The sequence below is a fragment of the Accipiter gentilis genome, chromosome 14, assembly GCF_929443795.1.
Source record: "Accipiter gentilis chromosome 14, bAccGen1.1, whole genome shotgun sequence".
Classification (NCBI taxonomy): Eukaryota; Metazoa; Chordata; class Aves; order Accipitriformes; family Accipitridae; genus Astur; species Astur gentilis.
Window position 1 is genome coordinate 1,889,696 of NC_064893.1, and position 21,329 is coordinate 1,911,024.

The 21,329-nt window shown below is 43.4% G+C and overlaps 1 protein-coding gene across 2 annotated transcripts in view; it reads left to right on the plus strand.

Moving 5' to 3' along the window:
• The first annotated feature begins 565 nt into the window (after positions 1-565).
• SH3BP5 (SH3 domain binding protein 5) overlaps positions 566-21,329 on the plus strand; it is a 54,134-nt gene continuing 33,370 nt past the window's right edge. Inside the window, exons 1-3 of one of the 2 annotated variants that reach the window (XM_049817306.1) lie at positions 566-689; positions 2,800-2,862; positions 13,226-13,354. In XM_049817306.1, coding sequence (XP_049673263.1) covers positions 609-689; positions 2,800-2,862; positions 13,226-13,354 — 273 coding nt within the window. In that variant the 5' untranslated portion in view covers positions 566-608. The remainder of the gene's footprint in view (positions 690-2,799; positions 2,863-13,225; positions 13,355-21,329) is intronic. The other variant, XM_049817307.1, reaches the window with a different exon arrangement.

Here is a 21,329-nt window from a genome sequence, read left to right on the forward strand (position 1 = left end):
TGCTTCTTGCAAGAAGTTCCTTTTCACCGACAACAAAAGGACGTGTCTTTGGCGTGTTCTTTGCTGCTGCATCCAGTAGGTATATATCCAGTAGGTTGCTTGCCTAGCTGCCGCACAATAGAAATCTGGTTTTCACTTGAATTTTCAAGGTCGTTGAAAGCGCCTTTATTGTGTTTATCTCCTCCCTTTCTCTCTCGTTTTCTTCCCCATAGACACACCAGCCCCCGGCAGAGCCTGAAAAAGAGGAAAGACGACGACGGGGGGGGGGAGGAAGGTGTCAAAAAAAAAGCCACGCAAGGTCTCATCGGCGTTTCCCCCCACCCTGAAACTACTCGTTTTGGTTTCACGCACTGCAGTGGCGTGCACTCGATCTGCCCGGCGGTGAGGACGACGGCTAAAAAAAAAAAAAGGAATGCCCGCAATTTTGCGCTCGGTTCCTCCTTGCGGTGCGAATACACAAAGAGACGGGGGGGGGGTTGGGGGGTGCTGAGGGAGGGGTTCCCCCCCGGAGGCGGGGCCGGGAACGGGAACGGCCGCGGCGGAGCGGAGCGGAGCGGGAGGGAGGGAGGGAGGTGCCGGCAGCCGCCGCCGCCGCCGCCGCCGCCGCCATGGAGCCGGTGGGCAGGCGCGGCCGAGCTGCCGAGGAGGGCCCGCGGCCCGAGGAGGAGGAGGTGGACCCCCGCATCCAGGTGAGAGCCGCCGCGCCGCGCCCCGCACCTCCGGGGGCGGGCCCGAATTCTTTAATTTAATGCACATAGAATGCATGCAACAATGGTTATGATGGTTGCTTTTCCCCCTTATTTTTGGTTTTTAAGTGCGTAGGTATATACGTATATACACACCCGCGCCCCGACGGATGGATTCGCCTGTGGCGGGCGGCGGTGCGGAGCGGCCCCGGGGGTCTCGGCGCCCGCCGCGGGCGGGGGGAGCGGCCCCGGCCCCGGCCCCGGCCCCGGCCCCGGCCCCGGCCCCGGCCCCGGCCCCGGCCCCTTCGTTCGTTGCCGTTGCCCGGCCCCGGGCAGTGCCGGGCTCCGTCCTGCCGCCTTCTCCTGCTGAAATCCCCCTCCCCTTTTTATTTTTGACCGCGACAGCGTGACCTTGCTCGTAAAACGGAGCTGGTGCTCAGAAATTCATAGTCGGGGGAAAACATGGATGTTTAAAATCAGTTCTATTTGTTTAAAAAAGGAGCTTTCGTGGAAGGCGGTGGTTCCTTTCTGTGAATGCCTTCCGAAGTGCTTTTTATTCTTGCATGGTTTCTAAACAAACCTTTTCTCCCCCAAATTGCGTCTTGACCGACTGCCTGGCGCAAACTTCAGCATGCTGTGGTCCCTGAAATGAGCCGTATTTTCAGGTCGCTGCAGATTTACAGCTTTTGCCTCCAGTGTCGCTGGGACCGTTTGTCATGAGCGAATGTAAGCACGTGTGTACGTTGCTGAGAGGATGGATCCTTGGCATAGGGCCTTCCTTGCTGTAATTGTCATTCTTTTCTCCATTGCGAGCATTTCTTTTCCAGGGCTGAGCAGAGCAGTTGCAAAATTCACAAAACGTGGTTACACAGAGCGAGGCCCTCGGCCGAAAGCTAGCCTGTTACCGCCCTGATTTTGAGAAGCTGAGCTCCCTTAGTGCCTATTGATCTAATTTTGGCCTTAGGTTCTTCAGCTTGCAACACGTTTCCACGTACCCGATTTGAACATTGTTGGCGAAACAGCGTTTTTGTTGAGTTTTCTGTTTGGTTGAAAAAACGGGCTGCTGTGTCTGCCTCCGTGAGAGCCATAATGTTCTTAGCCTTACAGTAGAAGGCAATTAGGTAATTTTTCTATGAGTGTCTGCCTCAGAAAACGCGGATATGCAAGCATGTATCTTCCACATCCTAGGAGCTGGAAATGAAATCTGACCTTGGAGGATAAGAGAACTAAACTGTTGCAATTAATTCTCTTCTGATTGTAACCAGACTCATTCTTGTAATCTAGTGGGAAATGGCTCAAGTGACAATCAATTTACAGTGCTTGGTTTATACAGCTAAACATTTCAAGGTGGATTCTGTTACACCAGTTGAAAATTAAATAACGTTTGAGTTAGAGAACACTCCTGTTGAAATCACAGGATTTCACATGTTGCTCAATTAAAGAAGGCTATTGGAGCCTGCTCCTGAGGGTTGCTTTTTGTGGTAAGAAAGTCATTAAGAATGAGCTTTGTTTTTACAGTAACTTCATTCGTGCCAACGCTACCTCTAGTAAATATTTATTCAAGGGATTTAACACCTTTGGTTTTGCCGTTAAGAGATCAAAATGCTGGCACAAACGCAGACTAAGTAAACATAATCATATGTCCCATTGACTGGTTGTGTTCTAAAATGGTTTGCCAAAATCCAGAGTAAAATGCCTCTCGTGCTGCAAGACACGGTTCTTATCAATGCTGTGCTTTCCCTGTATGTTTCCTGTGATAGTACTAACTTTGTGCTAATCCTTTTGGCGAGGGGTGTGTATCTGGAAACTAGCAGATACTGACTATATTGATTAACAAGACAGAACTTACTGTACCTTATGTTTATTTTTAATAGTGAGGAGTAAGCCAGGACAGGAAATGTACTGCCTTAAAATAAAACTATAGAGCTTCTCTGATTATTTTTCTTACAAGTAGCAAAATAGAAGACTACATGTCTCAAGGTTTCCTCTTTTCACTGAATTTGGAAGCCACAGCCCTTGTGAGCTTTCAGTGGGGGTCCTGAATGAGCCTTCTCAGACGCTTTTTTCCCCCGATTTCTTAATGTGCATTTGACCTTTCTTTCTTTCTTTCTAGGGAGAGCTGGAAAAACTAAATCAGTCTACAGATGATATCAATCGCAGAGAGACGGAGCTGGAGGTACGGAATTCATCCTTGCATTTTCCTTGTGTGTATGTTGGATTTTGTGAGCAACAGAACAGTATTTTTGAATAGGTTCCCTCCTGAATTGTGCCAGCCTGAATGGTAATTTGGCAGCAAGAGTCTGGTGATGATTTTTTCTAAAGGTGTGAATTGAGCTAACAGCTGGAACAGGAAGGGAGAAGGTAGAGGGATGCTGACAGTGTAAAAACCTTATGTGGAGAAATCCCCCCGCACACTGCCAAACCCTATGTTTAGGTTTCGAAACTAAAATTAGACAAGTTCTGTTTTTACAAGTCACCGTTTTGGGTTTGCGTTCTTGTGATTATAGACAGTGAAAGTTTATTTGGTTAAGAGGTCTTCGCTGTACAATTACCTGCCAGGTTCTCCTCCTTGGTGGCTACTTTTGAGTTGAAGGAAAAGGCTTCCTAGTTGGAAAAAGAGGTTTTCTTGGACACTTAAAAAGCTAATGGAAGGTTCTGAAGAAATTGTTTCTAAAGCCCCAAATTTGAGCTTCAGCTACTTGGTAGTTATTCTGGAAGGTTCAGCATTTTTGATCTAATAACAAGTCAAAACAGACTGTCCTACTTGTGTGTCTAAATTTTCTTTTGTTAGCTGCAAAACAAAGACAGTAAAGCCAGTGTAACTCTAAGACAAATATGCTGCTAAAGGAAAACTGGCATAAAAAGCTACTTTACATCCTAAATAATTTTGATAACATTATAGTATTTTGAATACCATATAAAACCATGCTGAGATTGCAGTGATAAACATACTCTAAAAGTACATCTATAGATTTCTGTTCTGCATCTTCAAAATGTGAAAGTCTGTGTTTGATTTTTTTTTTTTTCTTTTTTTTTTTTTCCCCCCTTCTATGTGTGTTTTCATGAGATAGGTACGTGGAGCATGGGATGGTTCCTGGTAGTATTTTAAAATACTGGAGTATCTACTGGTATGCACCAAAGAGGATATGGGGTTATGAACTTCTCTGGAAACAAAGCAGCCTTGTCACGTGGCTATTTTCTTCTCCCTACTTGTTTGCATTTTCAGTGCTTTGCGGCATGTAGATCATGAATTTATTGGCAAATAAACTTAGTGGAATGGGGAACTCTTTGTTATGCGAAATTAAACTATATTTCAGCTGTGAAAACTGTTCAGTGTCACTAGCTTGATTTAAATTTTATGAGTGAACTTTAAAAATCAGTATGCTAGTCTGCAACAGTACCAATTAAATGGAGTTCAGGACTCTTTATATACATATACTAAAGAAAAAAAAAATCATTAATATATCTTTTTCAGTCTCCTTATTTCATCTTGAGGTACTGAAATTGAAAGATGGTTCTATGGATAGTTGCCTGGATTTCATTAATCTTGTTATAACCTTGCACTGAGGACGTATTATGAAGCAGATAGAATAGTAATAATAATGCAAATGCATACTCATGAAATAAGTCCCAGTGACTTAAGATGGGATTTTACTGGCTGATTTAAATTATTCATGTGTTCAAGAGTTTGTAGAGTCTGGAGATTTGTAGCTACTGTGTGTGTGTGACACATGCTGAGCTGTAAAAGCTGAAAGGCTCCTAGATACATAATGGTAAATAAGAGCAGTGTTTTCCACATCAGCTCGATCTTACACTGTTGCTTACTTTACTTAGTCTAAGAAATATTAGGTGTCAGATAATGCAGGGAATGATTATGTGATGCTTTCTACCTCTATGTCATTAAATGTTTACTGCAGATCTGTCTGTAGTACTTACTGTAAGCAGTGTTTGATGGAATTAAGTTGAAATGTCATCAACAGTATGCTTTCATGAATGTTTCCTCTTTGCTTTTCATCCAAAAATCTTACTGGATTGAAGCGAGTTTGAGGTATAATGCAACTGCATAATTTTTAATCCAGAAAGATTTTCATTACTTTTGATCTGCTTAAATTTTGAGGGCAAATGCAGTTGAATGATATAAGCAAGGCTTAATTGATATACGTGTTGATAAATGCATTTTAAATGGACTTATGACATTTCTAGAGGAAAGATATTAAAAAAACCCAACAACAAAAAACCCCCACCAAAACCCAACACTTGTGGTTAGAAGAAAATCCCTGCATTCATACTCTGGACAAGAAAAGAAAGCTTTGCCAAGCAGCCTTATAGGATAAATCCAGAGTTTGAAAGGGGGAGTTTAGAACTGGGATCGTTCTGCTTCAAAGACTTCCAAAATCCTTGAATGCTGCTGAAAACCTGGGCTTCTGGAAGAGCCGTGCTGAGTTTGCCTTTGAAGATTTGCTATTTTGGCTGTTACTAGCTGCTTCGGGTCCCTCTTGTTACCCCTTCCTAGTTTGTGGAGTTGCTGCTATTGCAAGATTCTTCATTAGAAGGAAGATGTGGGGTTTTTTTAACCAGAAAATGGAGTTATACTTATCCTATTCTTCTATTGTTATTTTCTTCATCTTTTCAGTATCTGGTCATCGTTGACTTTCATGGGAACATAGACAGTATCATTAGGCTATTTACAGCACAAGATGCTGATTGCCAGCTTCCTCTAGCACTACTTTGTGGTCCATACATTGCCACTGTTGAATTTTTTCCCCAGAATAATCTGGAAAAGAAACAGGAGTGTTTGAGTAGAATGTATATTTCTTTGAAGGAAGTTCAGAAAAAGACACCGGTGTTTTTCTGACTTGATGTACTCTCTGGTAAGCAGGAAAAGTAACCTTGTGGCATCAAAGTACTGTGAGCCTGTTCTGGACTTCCTGTACCTTTGCTCGAGTTGCTCTAAATGGGACCGCTGACCGTCTCCAGTTCCCATTCACTGGGAAAAAAGGCTGGAGGTGTTAAATGCTTCTAAACCCCATGCTCTTGTTCTCACTGTGCTTCAGGTCTACATCTGCAAAACAGAAGTAAAAATGCTGTCTTACCTGATGGAAATGTTACGGGACTGAAATCAGTTGAAGCCTCTAGGATTTTGAGGCTGTACTCTCTCGGTGTCACCACAGACGTGTCCGTGTTTGAATGATGTAGAAAAAATACTGGCATTTGCTGCTCACAGAGGTGATAAAATGGGGAATTCTTTTTGAAGTTGATCAGCCTTCTTTTTTTTTTTTTTTTTGAAAAAAAGTTCTGCACCCACACTCTCATGTGATCCGTTTTAAGTTGGTCAGCCTGCCTTTTTTAACCTTTTAAAATAAGTTCTGCACCCAAGCCACGTGTGAGAGGGATGAGTTTGCATGTGTGGCATGACTTACATGCATTGAAGTTGGCTACATCTATTCTTCTACTTGATATAATTACTCATTTTTTGCTCTTTTGACCTATCCTATTAAACCCTGGAGAAATATCCTGGCCTGATGCTGCTCGCAGCCTGTTCAGGAGTTGCGGAGCTGCTAAAGGGCACTGAGTGGATGTTAGTTATATGTTGGGTTAATGTATTGCCTGTTAATGAATCTTTGATTAGGCTTGATTTAAAATCCATAATGCTCCTCATACTAAGTGCAACACTGAGTGTTACTGGCACAGCAAAAGGATGATAAGGGTCCTCTGAGGGATTTAACACTTGGCTTCTCTAACGTTCCTGTTTATGTTTGAAGTGTCTGTGAAGAGGTGGGGGAAGCCTCTTGCGACCGAGATACAAATATGTTTTGGCCAAATGCAAGTTAGAGCAGCGCCTTGCTATTTGAGATTGTTTCCTGTTTATTGGAAATGCATCTCCATCTGAACTCACATCAGGAGTTGCAGATATACTTAGCAAGTGTGCACGAATCGCCTGTCCGGCTAATTCCTACATATCTTTGGCTGGCTCCTGAAAGTACAATTCAGATGTAACAAATTCACCCAGGGACCCTCTGGCAGCATTGCGGGGAAGGGAAATACAGCACATACCATTAAAATTACCACTGGAATCCCAGCTATCCCAAGCGTGGTTTTTGTTAGAGAGAGTTGTTGTGCTGCTGGAGCTATGAGCTTGCCAATGTTTGTTAAGGGGAGACAACGGCACGTGAAAACTAGAGCTGAACAGTGCTGCTTTCAGCCATGCTTGTTATGAGCAGGGCCTGGTTAGGATCCTTCTTGTATGCTTGCCTAGATCCTCTAGTCCTGATCTGCAAGACTTTGTGTTACTTTTAGTCCTGGATTTATCATAAAGGTCACCCTGGGTTGGTGTCGGATAGAGTCAAAGGAAAGGGGTGTTATCAGCTATGGTGCTCTTTCACTTGTGAGTCTTGTCAGCATTTGAACCCCTCTCAGAAGGGGAAGGGCTAGTTTATTTAGAGTTGCTCTTCTCACTTCCTCGCTAAAATACTTGGGTTTGGGTAAAGCTCAAGCTTTATAAGCTGTCACACACAAGAATTTTAAGTAGACTTTTTAAAAAATTCCTCAGTCTTTCAAGTTTTAGAAAAATGGCCTGTCGGTGGCAGAAATCTCATACTGAGCGTGACTGCGTGGCATGGGGAAACACCTATCTGTAGAAACATCTGCTGCCTTATCAGCACCCCTGTACAGCATTTTCCAGTGTCCATAAAAGAGTACACAGATAGGGGAGAAACAGCTCGCTGGCTGGTGATCCTGCTGGTTTTTGGAGTGCGATATACGTGCATGATGGACTTGTCCAGCACTAGCAGAACGAATCTTTCCGTGCCTCTTTACAATCTACTTGTTTCCATAGGAAATGGCTCCTGTGTGTGGATTGCTTGTTGTTTTGCCTTCTGCTTTCATCTGTGGATGAGTAAGGAAAGGCTTCTTCCACTGCTATGGCTCTGGAAAGATTTTGTCACCTGAGTGAGTCAAAGGGCTTTACTTGATTCACATTCTTGAAGCAGAGATGGGTTTCTAGCCTAAGGGAGAGAAAAAAGGTTAGGCAGAGAAATCTTGTTTTGGAAGGAGCACCCAGTGCCTTCCCCTGCCTGCTTTCCTCTCCTTTCTTCTAAGAGGACTAAAAATACCAGTGTGTTTGTAGTTTTGGTCTCTAACTATCTGCAAGGAGGAGGTTAGAGCAATTTCCAAATACCAATTTTGATTGTTCTTAGATGGCAAATCAGTAGCTGTGTGGGAAAAAAACAACTTTTCCCCATGCTTAAAATTGAGATGTTACTTAACTCCTTCCTTGTACTTTGTTTTTAAGGTTCGGTAGTCAGTCTGGTTTACTTTAACTTCTTGGACACCAAATAGATGTTAAAGATGTCACTAACCTGTTCGATGCTCTGAGGCAGATTTCTGGGCACATGCATGTGCATCTGTCTGGTGTGAATGTTAATTGGGAAGCCTACCTGCTTTCACACTTGGCCATGGTTGATCCTGATGCTATTTAACTTTGGAATGAGCTTCTGCAGCTTTTTTTATAGAGACCTGTAGCAGAGGAAGGCAGGTATGGATACTGTCTGCCTCTTGGAAGTAGACGAAGCCCATCTCTCAGTCAGCAATTTCATTTCCCATGCACCTCCCAGGCTGGTTTAATGGGTTGTCAGAGGTTCTGCACACCAAATTGTCAGCAAGGTAATAGGACAACCTTTGTAAATGAAGTTTAGATGTGCTTGGTATTAAGATGCTTCATACCTGGTTGATGTGTTAAGTTCATTTTAAAAAGCAAAATGTTTGAAAATACGTGCTTCATTTGATGGGCAGAAATAGTTACTTGCCTGTCATCTGGCATCTAACTCCAGCTCATCACCATCACTTACGAGAAAGGAAAACAAGCACGTTTTATTCTCCAACGTGTGCAGCTTAAGTGTAAAGTTGTATTCTAGTTTCTTTCCACATTTGAGGGTGGATCTCCAAGATGCTGCTGTATGGATGGCCTGTCAGTAAGTGTTGTCCCTCTTTTGGTGCAGTAGCAGGTAGCTGTCCAACAGCAAGTTACTGGAAACAAAATCTGCTTTTAATAATGAACTGTTGCAGCAAAAGTATATTTGGGGTATAAGTCTGGCATGCTCCCTAAAACTCTGCTTGTGAAATCTATCATTTGGGAAAAAAGTGCTAAGGATGTCCAGGAAGAAAGCTGATGAGAGTGGAGCTCTTGCAGCCGTAGAACAAGATGCTGAAAAGTAATCAGCAGCTGTTCACGTGATGCACGAAGTGCTACGCTTGGTAGAGTGTGTGTATGACAAAACACCTAGGTAGTGAGAGTCTAGTTATTAAGACTATAACTTAAGTAGCAGTTGAAAGTTCTCACTTCTTTTTTTTTTTTTGCACCTTGCAACACATGTTGAGGGCGAGGTGCCGTAATGAGCTTTTGTCCAGCTTTAAAAAGGTTTATCATCATCTCATTTGAGCAAATAGGAGGGAGAAAATGTTGGAAATGTTAGCCAGTCAGCTTTAAATATTGCCTTTCTGTTTGCAAAATCAGTAACAAGGTGTTCTTAAAAATGATCACGGAAGATTGTGAGTGAGTAGAGAGGAAAATGTGCTTTTGAAATGTTGTCTGGGTGTTTGAGATGTCTTTTGTCAGTTGCATTGCTTCTGTTACAGTTTATCTGCTCTGTGTATGTATTCAGTGCAGTGATAACAAAAACAAACCCATGTGTGGTGTTTTTCTTTTAAAAAAAACCCACCAAACCTCCAGAAATAGTGTGTGTGACTCACAGGGTTTGTACATAAGGCCGCATACTTGCTTTTATCAATAACTAGCATTTCTGTTGGGAAAGCACCATCTTTCAAGAACTGAAATAAGGAAACTGGGAATTGAGGACTGTGCTAGAAAAGTTGCATGGCACATGCTGCGCTGTCTCAGTTTTGCATGCAGCAGCAAGTTGCAGGAATTACTTTTTCCTTTCTCTATTATCCATGTGTGCTAGGTAAAGGTCTGAATGAAGCAAGAGTTTGGCAGTTAAATAGTAATGCTTGCAGGGAGGCACATCACACTAGAGAACTTGATAAGTAAGTTGAAGGTGGTGTGGTTGTCTTCCTAACACAGACGTCAGGCTTCCCTCGTGCAGGGGACCATGGAGGAACTGCACTGCTGTGCTGTTCCTGAGCTTCTAAGTTTTTTGACTGAGCATTCTTAAGGAAAACACTATTAAGAAGATTTATAGCTTTGAACCACTTCACATGTGGGTCAAAGTGTCGCACTGACAGTAACACAGGAAGCCAGACATAGAGCAGGGAATTAAACTGATTCCCAAGTTATTGCCTTGATCACAGGCCCATCCTTCCCGTGAACCACAGATGAGCTTTTCGTGTCACGTAAGTAGCAAGTGCACCAAGCCCAGTGCTCCTGGTGCAATTGCCTTGGTGCTTCTGACCTCCCGAGTTTCACGTGAAGAGTAAAAATAGCTGCCGCACCTGTATTTCTTACTTAAACTTCCCCAGGGGCACCCGCCAGGGGAATTCTGCACTGTCCCAACGGTGGTGACTTTTACAGATGCTCTGCCAGCACGTGGCAGGTCCAACACGCTGAGCCGATGCACTGAGTGCGGCCGCACATGTCCAGGAGGGAGCTGTGCCCCTGCTTGTAGGAGATGTTGCCATAGCTCCTGGACAGGAGTCGTGGTCACTGCGACCGCGAGAGCGGAATCGGTTTGGATTGAGGAGGCTGGGTGGCGTGGATGCACGCGGTGTAGATGCACAGTGTGGGGTTGTTTGCTTTTGTAGGGTAGTTGGGGCTAGTGAAGAGTAAAAGTGGCGCATGTAGCGCGGGAGAGGGCATGGGTTTGGCATTACAGCTTTTCAGAGACCTCAGCATCTTGTTGCTGTGTCCAAAGGGGATGGCTGGAAACCTTTGGTAGGGGGACTGATCCCAGCGGAGTACGAGCATCGGCGTATTCGCTCATGCAGAAGGTGGCGGAGCCTGCAGGCTTCTGTTCCTGACAGTCAGGAGCCTGAGAATAAATGTAATTTAAAATAAGTCATGTGATGGGTGACGTGGGTGTCAAGTTCCAGGATGTTCCAGTTTTCGTTACTGTTCTTCACTGGAAAAAATGAGGATGGTCAGACCCAAATAAAGCCTCAAAACAGGAAGCAGGCATCTTTTGGGGAAGATGATGAACTGGAAGTTCACGTCAGTATATTCTTCAGCTGAAGCTCTCTATTCTGTGTAACTAGCTACTGTGTGAAGGGGGGCTGTGCTCATGGATAACCGTGTGCTTAACCATTTGCAAGACCTGTGCCTCTTTGGGTGCCAGTTACAGGATTATTACAGTTTAGTAATTTGTATGTGCTTCATCTGATTTGGTGGGAGATTAACGGGTACAGAAGTTCCTGTTAGTTTGACTGCTCTTGTCCTTGGTGGTTTTTGGTTTGTTCTTTTTTTTTTTTTTTTTTTTTTTTTTTTTTTAATTCCAGGTGGAGACAAGTCCTCTTTTTCCTATTGGGTAATAGTGTACATAATTATTACATGGATAAATTTGGGGTAGATCTCTAAGCACAGATTTGGTAGTGATGGTTTCTTTGTTCCAAGTGCTTATCTTACAAACGTAGGAACTGAATTTTTTTTGATGTATCGCTGCATAGGGCTTTTTTTACCTAATGTGTATACATTTATGTTTTTTCTTTAACTATTTGCTTTCCACAACTAGTATTCTAATATGCAGCCCAAAGAAAGTGAAAAACAAGTCTTCAGGCTTACTCATTTAGAAATGCATTTTTAATTTTTTTCCTGCACTTGTAGGAAAATTTTTTTTGTTGTTAAATCTACTTCAGTACTTAACGTTTTTCTTGCAATATAGTCATCATGCTTGCAGTCTTATTTCAGTTACTTCTGAAACTCATTTTGAGCAGCGAACCATATATTGACCAGTACTTTAATTGAAAATATTCAAACGCTTCTCACTGAGAAAATCATTGACTCGATAACATATTCTTTGAATGATACAATTCAGGCTTTCACTAAGAAATGAGATTATTGACTCAATTGGAGTTAATAAAATAATAACTTAATATGCATTTAATTCTCCATTTTTGACCTTGTTAACCCATTTGAATACTTCCTCAGAATAAATTGGACTACCTTAAGAACCTAAAGCTATTTGCATTGGACTAAAATATTACCAGTGCTGGTTAACGTTTTTGATAACACTAAAAAGGAAGTGTTATCTTCAGCAAAGAAGCTGATTAAGGTTTTAGATAACAGTAAAAAGGAAGCAAAGCAGCTTTTACTGAAGTATGTTGCTTTTTTTTGGTAAAAACTAATGTATTATTGCAGGTTTTTTCCACTTCTGAGAGCATAGTGGTAGGTTCTGATGTATTTTGAATCTTCCAATGAATAAACAGTTGTGCCTTCTAGAAATTCTCAACCATAATGACAAAAAACGCCTGAATTAGAGCACTTTTTCAAGCCAGCTGCTTCCTGATCATCAACATGTCACTCCAGCAGTCTGCATAAATCCTGCTCTCTAATTAGAATTACAAGGCTTGTCAAGAGCTCACATGGCCCTTCCTCTTCATCTCCTTAAATCCTGGGCCAGGTCCCAGCCTGAATTTGCATCTCTCTGCAATAATTCAATTGATTTAGAGTCTGTGTTGGATGCTGGGATCGAAATCAGAATCACTTTGCTAAAAGGTGAGGAAAATTCAGTGGAGCAGAGAAATTATTTTAATTGCTTCAGCTAATCATGTAAAGAGGGCAACTCATCCAGTTTGGAAGTAGCTGGAATTTACTTTTCTTAAATGTAGTAAATAATTACAATCAAATGGAAAGTAGGCATCCTCACCCATTGATACAAACCATAGCTGAGAAGACAGGCTTTTATGGCAGGAAATCTTGCCATGATGACCTGGAAGTTTTTTGCTGCTATTGAAGTTAGGTAGGGTGTGTTTATAAAAGGAAAGAGGAGCTGACTTGAAAATATACTATGTGGGAAGTGTCCAGTTTTTCCTACAGAAAGCAGATGCTGTCCATCCTTGTTTGCGTTGTGAAATGGTGTCTCTGGTGTGAACGGTACTAGGGGTGCGACATGCTAAGGTTGAGGAGATGCTGATTCCAGCTGATTTGCCAGCCTGCTGTGGGGACTTGGCCTGCCTGCTGGCCCCATTCTAGCCTTGTCTAGATGAGATGTCTTTGCCATTGAACTCCCCCTCAGAACTTGTTACACTGCTGTTTGCCTCCTTGCTGAGCAATTAATTTACAAGCTATTCCTCTCTGGGAAACCCTGCCGGAGGTGACACTGAGCACAGGCTGTTGCAGGCTTTATGTAAAAGCTGTCTCTGAAAGACAAGGATTTGGTGTCCAGGATGCTAGCTTTCGGATGTGGTTCTGGGTTCCTGTTATTACTTCTACTGAAAAATTCTGGCTGAGTCCAAATGCCAGTAACTGTTTTGAATGTGTCAGCTCGTGTGAATCTAAAGAGCAACCTGAAGGTAAGAACAAACAGGTAGAAATAATGTTTAAACCTCTAATCTGTCTTTGTCCTTTCTTTCCTTTCTGCAATGTTTTGAAGGATGCGCGCCAGAAGTTCCGCTCCGTGCTGGTTGAAGCAACGGTAAAACTGGATGAACTGGTAAAGAAGATAGGAAAAGCTGTAGAAGACTCTAAACCTTACTGGGAAGCTCGGAGGGTGGCCAGGCAGGTGAGAACTTTCTGCCTTGTGAGCTTGTGCTGGTAGTTGGAAAGGCCATACTGATTGCATTGCTTTCCTGCTATTAATAACATCTTAAGCTTGTGCGCTTGACTGACACTGGCCTATGTCTTGAGTTGCAGGTCAGCTGTGTGAATCGATGGCAAAAATGTGTTTCTTCACAGCCACAACTGCACGTGTTCTCCAGTCTAGGAACAGCTACAGCAGATGCATGCTATCAATAGCAAAAGACTAGTTCTGTTCTCCCCTCATTATCAATGGCCTTTCAGAGCCCTGCTCTTTACTGTCAATAGCTGTAATTGTCTGAAAATACAGTGTAGGCTTCCTGTATCTGCTTTTTCTTCTTAAAGCAAAATGCTCAGCAGCTAAATGGCTGTAACTGGAAGCTGCTAGGAAAAAGGCTGGAGTGGGGCAGACCTGGGGAAGCCTCCAGGGTTTGGTACTGATTAGGTTATGCCTGAAGCAGGAATGTGCTAAATGTGGCTCTAAAGTGTGTTGGTCTTGAGAGAAACTGAACTCTGCGTTCTGTACTGTCATCAGGACCTTACCTCCCTTGCCCCAGCTACTACTTGATTACTGATAGGCACCTAAAATAGGGTTTTTTTGGTTGGAAAGGGCGTGTGTCACTGAGGAAGGGAAGGATGAGGAGTGGAAGTAAGAGTGTGATCTACTGGCTGTGGGGAAGGTGAGAAAGCTTGTGAGATGTCAGGCAGCTTCTCACCTTAGGGAAAAAGTAGCTGACAGTTGAGTGTGTGGTGGCTTAGGCAGTGCTTCTGCTCGGTGTCTGTGATGGGTTCTGCTGGTGTCTTCGTTTTTTCCCCCAGAGGGAGGCTGTTCCTGGGTGCTACTTCTATTTTCTCTCAAGGCAGGGAGAGGCAGAAGTAGGGGAAGGGTGCTGCTTCTGTGCTCGGCTGGAGGTATGTGTGGAGTGGCATCTGTGGCTGGGTGACTGGGATGCGACTGTGTTCAAGGGGAGAGTGAAAGACAGATGGAGTAGCACATGTGGAATGTATAAAAATTACAGGAGGACGACTTTGTTTGTAAAAAGAGGTAGGGGATGAGGTTGAGGGATGAGAAAGGTAGTGTAGGTGTGTGCCAGGAGGCAGAAGGGAAACTTGCAGGGTAAGAGAAGGCAGGGGATGTTGGAGAGGGACTTTTTGCAAGGGCAGGTAGTGATAGGACAAGGGGTAACGGCTTCAAACTGAAAGAGGGTAGATTTAGATTAGATGTAAGGAAGAAGTTCTTCACTGTGAGGGTGTTGAGGCACTGGAACAGGTTGCCCAGAGAGGTTGTGGTTGTCCCACACCTGGAAGTGTCCAGGGCCAGACTGGATGGGGTTTCGAGCAACCTGGTCTGGTGGAAGGTGTCCCTGCCCATGGCAGGGGGGTTGGAACTAGGTGGTCTTTAAGGTTCCTTCCAACCCAAACCATTCTATGACTCTAAGAGAATACGTCCTCCGAACAAGGCATAGAAAAGGGAGGCATGAATGCAAGCTTCATTGCTTTGAAAGCTGATGAAGCAGGAGTAGGGTTGACGGGATGTGGCAAGCAAGATAGTATGTGACCACGTTGATCCTTTAAATTGCACGGCATTGTTTTGGAGCTGTTGTCTCAGGCAGTGGGGTTGATGTGTGGGGGTTATTGGGCTTAATCCTCCAGACTAGCAGTGGCATAGCAAATAGGTAAACTGCTTTAAAGCACAGTAAGCACGGAATCTACTACTCGTCTGTAACTTCCCTGAAAGCAATCCCTGTTCATGGGGCCTATGGTGTATGCTAGAGATAAACTGGTAGTGAGCTAGAGCAAGGGAGGAAGTTAGTAACAAAGTAAGATCAAAGAATTGTTTATATTGTGTTAATTAGTGTGTTCAACTGAAAAAAAAAAAAAGTCTCCAAAACCCTGCCTCAAGTATGATTTTATGCTTTATTACTATAAATAGCTGTGTAAGGCACAGAATGCATAGGACTTCAAGAGTTATACTTGGAAAAGTCAATGGTAGAAATGTGTACTCTTCAGTACAAAAAAATCAGATGACTTTGAGGTTTGTAACATCAGGCACTGAGAGAGTGAACTTTGTCCTCTGTCCTGCAGCTGGCAGCGGTTTATGTCCTGAAAATGGATTTATTTATTTATTTATTTATTTATTCTCAGATCTTTGCTGCCACTGAAGTCTATTCAGTCATGCTGGTTCAAAGGTGCTTTGCAAGAGCACTAAAAAACCCAAACTGCTTGAGGTCCTTAGATTTGTAGAATCGCTACTTGGGTATTGGGCTTGTTAGAGAGAACCATATTTTTCTCCCACTCTGTTCGGTCATTAGCTAGGTTTAAATGCTACTTATCCCACCAGATCTGCTAATTTGCTACACACTCAGTTTTCTTTTAATTCCTTGAGAACCTTGTTGGTTGGTTGGCTGATTTGGGTTTTTTTTTGGAGGGTGGGGTGGGTTTTTTTGGGGGTGAGTGTTTTGTGTTTTGGGGGGGTTGGTTTGTTTGTTTAAGCAGGGATTCCTCTTCTAACTGTTCATCTTTTTTCCATTTTGTGTTATGGAGCCAGTCATGGAACAGGGCTCCTTCTTTGTATCTGCTCAGCAGGCAGAGCTGGAAGATGGTCTCTGGTTTCCCTTTGGCTCTTTGTCTAATAAAATCTTGAAATAGAAAATGTGAGGGCCAAGAGGAACATTAGCATTGAAGGACAGTGAATCTATCTGGAAACCAGGACGTTGGAAAGCTTGGTACCAATCATCAGTAAAGCATCTGCCTAAAGAATTTTTCTAGTCTTAATTTAGTCTAGAATACTTCCGTTTAACTGGGAGCAAATTTGCTTTATTAAAGTGGGGAGAAGGGGTGAATGGGTAGGCAAATATGCAATTGGAGGAATGTACCAGACTATTAGTATGTCTAGATGCCAGTCTGCATCTTTCTTTTTACTTTGATTTGTAAAACTGTAGAGAAAGCATGGGAACAGCTTGGTATTTTTCTGTTCAATTTTCTAATAACATCTAGGCTGTGAAGCCTGTCTTCCTCCTCCTGTCTTTACAGTTATTTTAGAGCCTTTAGGCTGCCATAGGCACAAGGTTCTCGGTCGTTGAAACAGCTTTAATTAAACAATAAGGGAAAAATGCATGACTGTACTTGTAAGAGAAAGGGAAGTGTAGATTCTTGTTTGTTCTCGGTAAAGGGAAGTAAAAATATGACCTATAAATTGAAGTCTTCTGGGAACAAAGAACTGCATAATTAATGACATCTAGTTTGGCAGAAATGCAGTTGTCCAGAGTTACTTGCATTTAAGATGTCAGTTGTAGGGCGAGTTGTCTGATGCAAGCTGTATTTAGTCATATTGAGGAGCTTGCTTTCACTTGGCACCAGCATGATTCTCTTTTGGAAATACTCGTTTCGTCTATTAAGATAAAACCCATTAAAAATGTGTGAGGTCATTGCATGTGGGGTCAGCAAAAACCAGGTCTCCAACTCAAATACTTCCCTGGAGAAGCTTTAGGACCTTGAGCCCTTTTGTCTACTCACCTTTATCTCCATCTGGTGCAATCCTGTGTTGGTAGAAGATGGTAAATTCAAAACAAATTAATTCTCCCATGCAAAAGTCCCGTAGCATCTTGTTTGTGTAATGTATGCCAAGGCAACTTCAGCTTGGCCTGTCTCAGGGTGAAACTTGCTTTGAATGAAGAATGGCCCCTTAGCATTAGGATTTGAGTGCTTTGCCCTCTCAAGTGGTGGCATGGGGAATTAGGATGCTGTCTGTTGGCACCAAAGCGGTAATATTTGGCTTTGATGAGACTGAAGTGAGAGCGAGCTAGTATTCTTGCCCTTGTAGATTTCATACAACTTCTGCCAAGACAGCTTTGTTGCGATTCCTTGTTTGGTATAGTCGTGGGCCTTTTGTGTTGATTGCAGGCACACCTGACTGTTCTGGAGCATTTTGATCCAAATTTGTTGTTTAATAAAATTTTAATGTATTTCTGCTGCAAGAATTTTTTTTGCATTTGGCATATTGTCTGTTCATGTTGTCCTTTAACTTATGTCATAATGCACATGTTTGATGGAAGAGTCTTGGCGTATAGAGGAGGATTGTGTATGTACACAGCAATGACCATGTTGCAGCAATACGAAATTCCTATAATCCAGAAGGTGGAGGTGATCCAGGTTCGAAGTGCTGGGAAGATCAATCTTCCCATGTCTGTTAGTTTGTTTTGTTTTGTTTTTTCCTAGTAATCTGCTTCCCTGGCTGACTAGTCAGAGGATTAGACTTTTCTTGCCTGAAGGTAATGGGGAAGAAGGGTGAAGTTGCTGGGAAACCTTAATAATGTAAACAACAGTGTAGGTCTTGAGCCTGTGAGGTAAGGAGTGGCTTAAGCCACTGTTGACTTAGCATTTTGCACAGCTGGGCCTGGAAAGTGCCTGCACAATAGTGTCTGAGGTAATAGACTTTGAGAAGTGTGTTGCGTCCCTTGCGAAGCATGCTCTGGGACAGGATGCTGTGCAAAAGCAAGTTGGTCTATTGCATAATAGGCAGGAGCCGATTTTGTGCTGCTGCATGGCGTAGGTACATTACTTCATCTCCCTCTTAGTTCCCCTGTAAAATGGAGATGTCAGGCTGCTGTGAAGCCAAGTTCATTAGGGGAAGTAAAAGCACTTTGGAGTCGTTGGGTGAGAGGTGCCATTAAAACACTGTTAGCTGTACCTCATCACTTGTGAACCCAGGGACAAACTGAACAGGACGACTTGCCCTTCTGCTTTGCTTCTGCTGGAAAAAAGATCTGATAAAAACATGTTCACACCCACCCCCACAAATAAAACAATCCATGCATTTGTAGTGACCCTAACCTGAATAAGAGCTGTGGGAGTGTTGCTTTTAATTAAGCTTTAGCTCCTATTACTGAGCATTTTTTTTGCAGAGTGAGGAGTTAAGTTTTAGTCCCCAGTACTCAGTACTGGCTCAGGTTGGGAGTAGGTGTGGATACTTTGCTCTGCTTTAGTACTGAAGTTATTTGGGAGGGACAAGGTTTTGCTTTGTAATGTTGTCATCCGTCATCTCCCCCCCCCCCCCCCCCCCCCCTCCCCCATCTCATTTAGCTTTTACAAAAGAATGTCAGAAAACTTGTTTCGGGCAAAACCAGATGAAACATCTGTGCTAGGTCATATTTATATGTATCTGTCACTAAGGGACCCATCTGTAGCAACTGTTCAGAGAGCAGTATGTTGAAGGGTATGCATGTTCTGCTTCCTCTGGGGTCACTCCTCCTGGTTCAGTTTTACAACTAATTCTTCTTTTCATGTTGTTGGCATACTTTCTTAAGCAGCACCCTTTTATCTCAAAAGGCTTGGAAAAACATGGTGGAATCGTACGTACCAACGGTTCTTCCCTGCTGAAGTCTAGGCATACCTGAGAGGAAATGCAGTTGATGGACAAATAGATTGTGTTCAGCAGGGACAGCTAACCTGTCCTGTTCACTGCGACTTCTTATGTAGTAGAGCTCCTTCCTCTTACCTCACTAATAATCTTTCTCTCATGTAATATTTTATACTGGATTGCCACATCTGTTTGAAGAAATGAGCTTAAAGAGTAAAGAATTATTAGAGGTGAGCTTTCAGATATTCAGATCCTGGCGCTCCATTCTGCCTGTCTTCACAAAACTTAGGGGAACCCAGTTACCACTGGGAATCATTTCCTCTATCAAATGTGAATTTTGGTTGAATTTGACCAGTAGGGTCAGAAGTTAATAGTGGACACCAGTAGACCAATGTGGGTGTATAGGATTTATACCTTGATTAACTTTACTTACTGAAGTGTGTGGAACCCAGTCTAGAATAATAATTTGGGCCCTTAATGACTGACTGTAATCAGCGGTGAGAGGTAGATGCATGTGAAAAGCCTTCGGAAATATGTCCCTCCTCCTTAAATGCAGAGGAAGTTCAGACATCTCATCTTGGGTTGTTTAGCCATTTGGAAGTTGTCTGGTGAATCCTGCATCAGGTGGTTCAATGAGTCTTGTATCCAAAGTGAATCAGGATGAAAAGGAGCTGCTGTAATCTTGCAGAACTGGAACTGAGGAGGAACTGAGCCACTTGATGGTGAAGGTGGGAGGCGTGTAATCAGATAAGAACACACTCACCTAGTTGGAAGAGTCTTCCTCAGCAGATGAGACTGTTACCATTCTTTGCAGAAGTCGGGATTGCAGTGCCTAGAAATGAACAAAACTTTCCAAAGTGGCCATTTGCATCTCAGTTTCTAGGTGTTCAGCTTGAGTTGTCTGAAAGTAGCGTGGCAAACGTGGAAAGTTACAGGTGGTAACTTTCTTAGCTCAGGAGACAAATGCTTTTAAAACTCTTATAACTTGGAGGTTTGAAACTGCTAATTGCTCTTAAGAATTAATTAGGAACTGGAAACTGTGGTCTTCCCAGTGTCACTTCCTGTAGCACCCAAGTTTCCCATCCAAATTTGCGCAGTGAGTGTGAGTTAATCGGATCACAACATCAGCTGGTTCTGCTGTGGTCAGGAGGGCAGCACTGTGTGTGTGTGACAGCTGTGGGGTCCAGATCCAACGGTGGTGGATATCCAGGTCTTCCCCTTAGGTTCTTAGGTACTGGATGTGTTATCCATCAGTATATCTGTTGGAAGTAGCCATGTCATAAGGAATCTCCTTTTCGATCCTTTTATGAGCTGAAGTTCTGATGCTCGTGTTTAAGACAACAAGGAGTTAAGACTGATTCGTATTATCTGGTAAGCTTATCTTGGCAAAAAAGGTGGAGGGGCAGGGAACTTGAGAAGCAGAAATTAAATGTCAGCAGAACCGTGACAGACTTGCAGTGCTGTTTGGCAACTTGCATGGAGCTAGTAAAAAGCAAAATTATTGGCACAGTTACAGCGGAACAACCAACTGACCTTGCCTGGCTGAGGAGCGTTTCTGGTTTAACTGTTTAGAAACCAAAAAAAACTATTCGGTAGATTCACATTTTTCAAAGCAAGGATACAGAAACTTGAAAATTGAGTTTGACAAACCTTCTACAAATCCTTCCAGCTGTTTAAGAAAAGACACAAATGCCCAGAGCACTTGACTGCTTTCTGTGGCTATAGTTTGGTGTTACATTGTCACTGGTAATAATTGTCTGTGCAGCACTGCTGGCAATGGACTGTTAATTCTGGTCTCTCTTACAGTTCGTTCGCTTTCTATATGGAGAAAGCAGTAGAAAGTGATGTGTGCAGAAGTGCCCCTTTGATCAAATGAGAACAACTCCTGTCATCATGGGGCCAGTAACTGCCGTAGCTCCTAAGAGTACTTCCACCTATGTTTGTCATGGTGGAGCCAGCAGAAGGCGTTTTGTATGGACATTGCTCCTCCAGCCATTTGCAATAACCAGTCTAGGCTGGCAATATGGGTTGTGTTACTTGTGGTCTGCCTGTGCTGATAGTTTGCCCTTTTAATTGAAGATGCTGTGCTGCAGCTGCACTGGTGGCTCTTGGGGAGCCTCACAGTAGGTGAGGATAGAGGAGGTAACAATTTCTGATTTAGGAAGATGGGGTGGATGGAGCTTGCTCCCAGGTGTGTAAATCAACCATACAGAAATGGCTGTGATTCGGTTTTGAATTACTTAGGCTGGTGGGGTGGAGAGGCCGCTCAGAGGCAGGGGAGCAGCTCCCTTCCCGAACTGGGACTGACTTGTGGGTGATTGAGAAGCTTGTCATGTCTGTGGAGCAGAGGCTGATGCGATGGCCTCGGTTAGTGCTGGGGCAGGCCGGGCATGGGAGGGAGGGAGGCAGGCAGGCAGCACGAGCCTTGCCTGGGAAGAGATGGCTGGGGTGCTCCAAAGGGAAAGGAGACACGGGGGTTGCCATGTGGGCAACTGGGGAGCCCAGCGCTGTAAGGAAATGGTAAGACGAAATGTAGGTGAGCTGTGCATGAAGCGGTGCCCAGAAGGATGAAGCATGGAGGCTGCGGGTTGTACCTGATGGC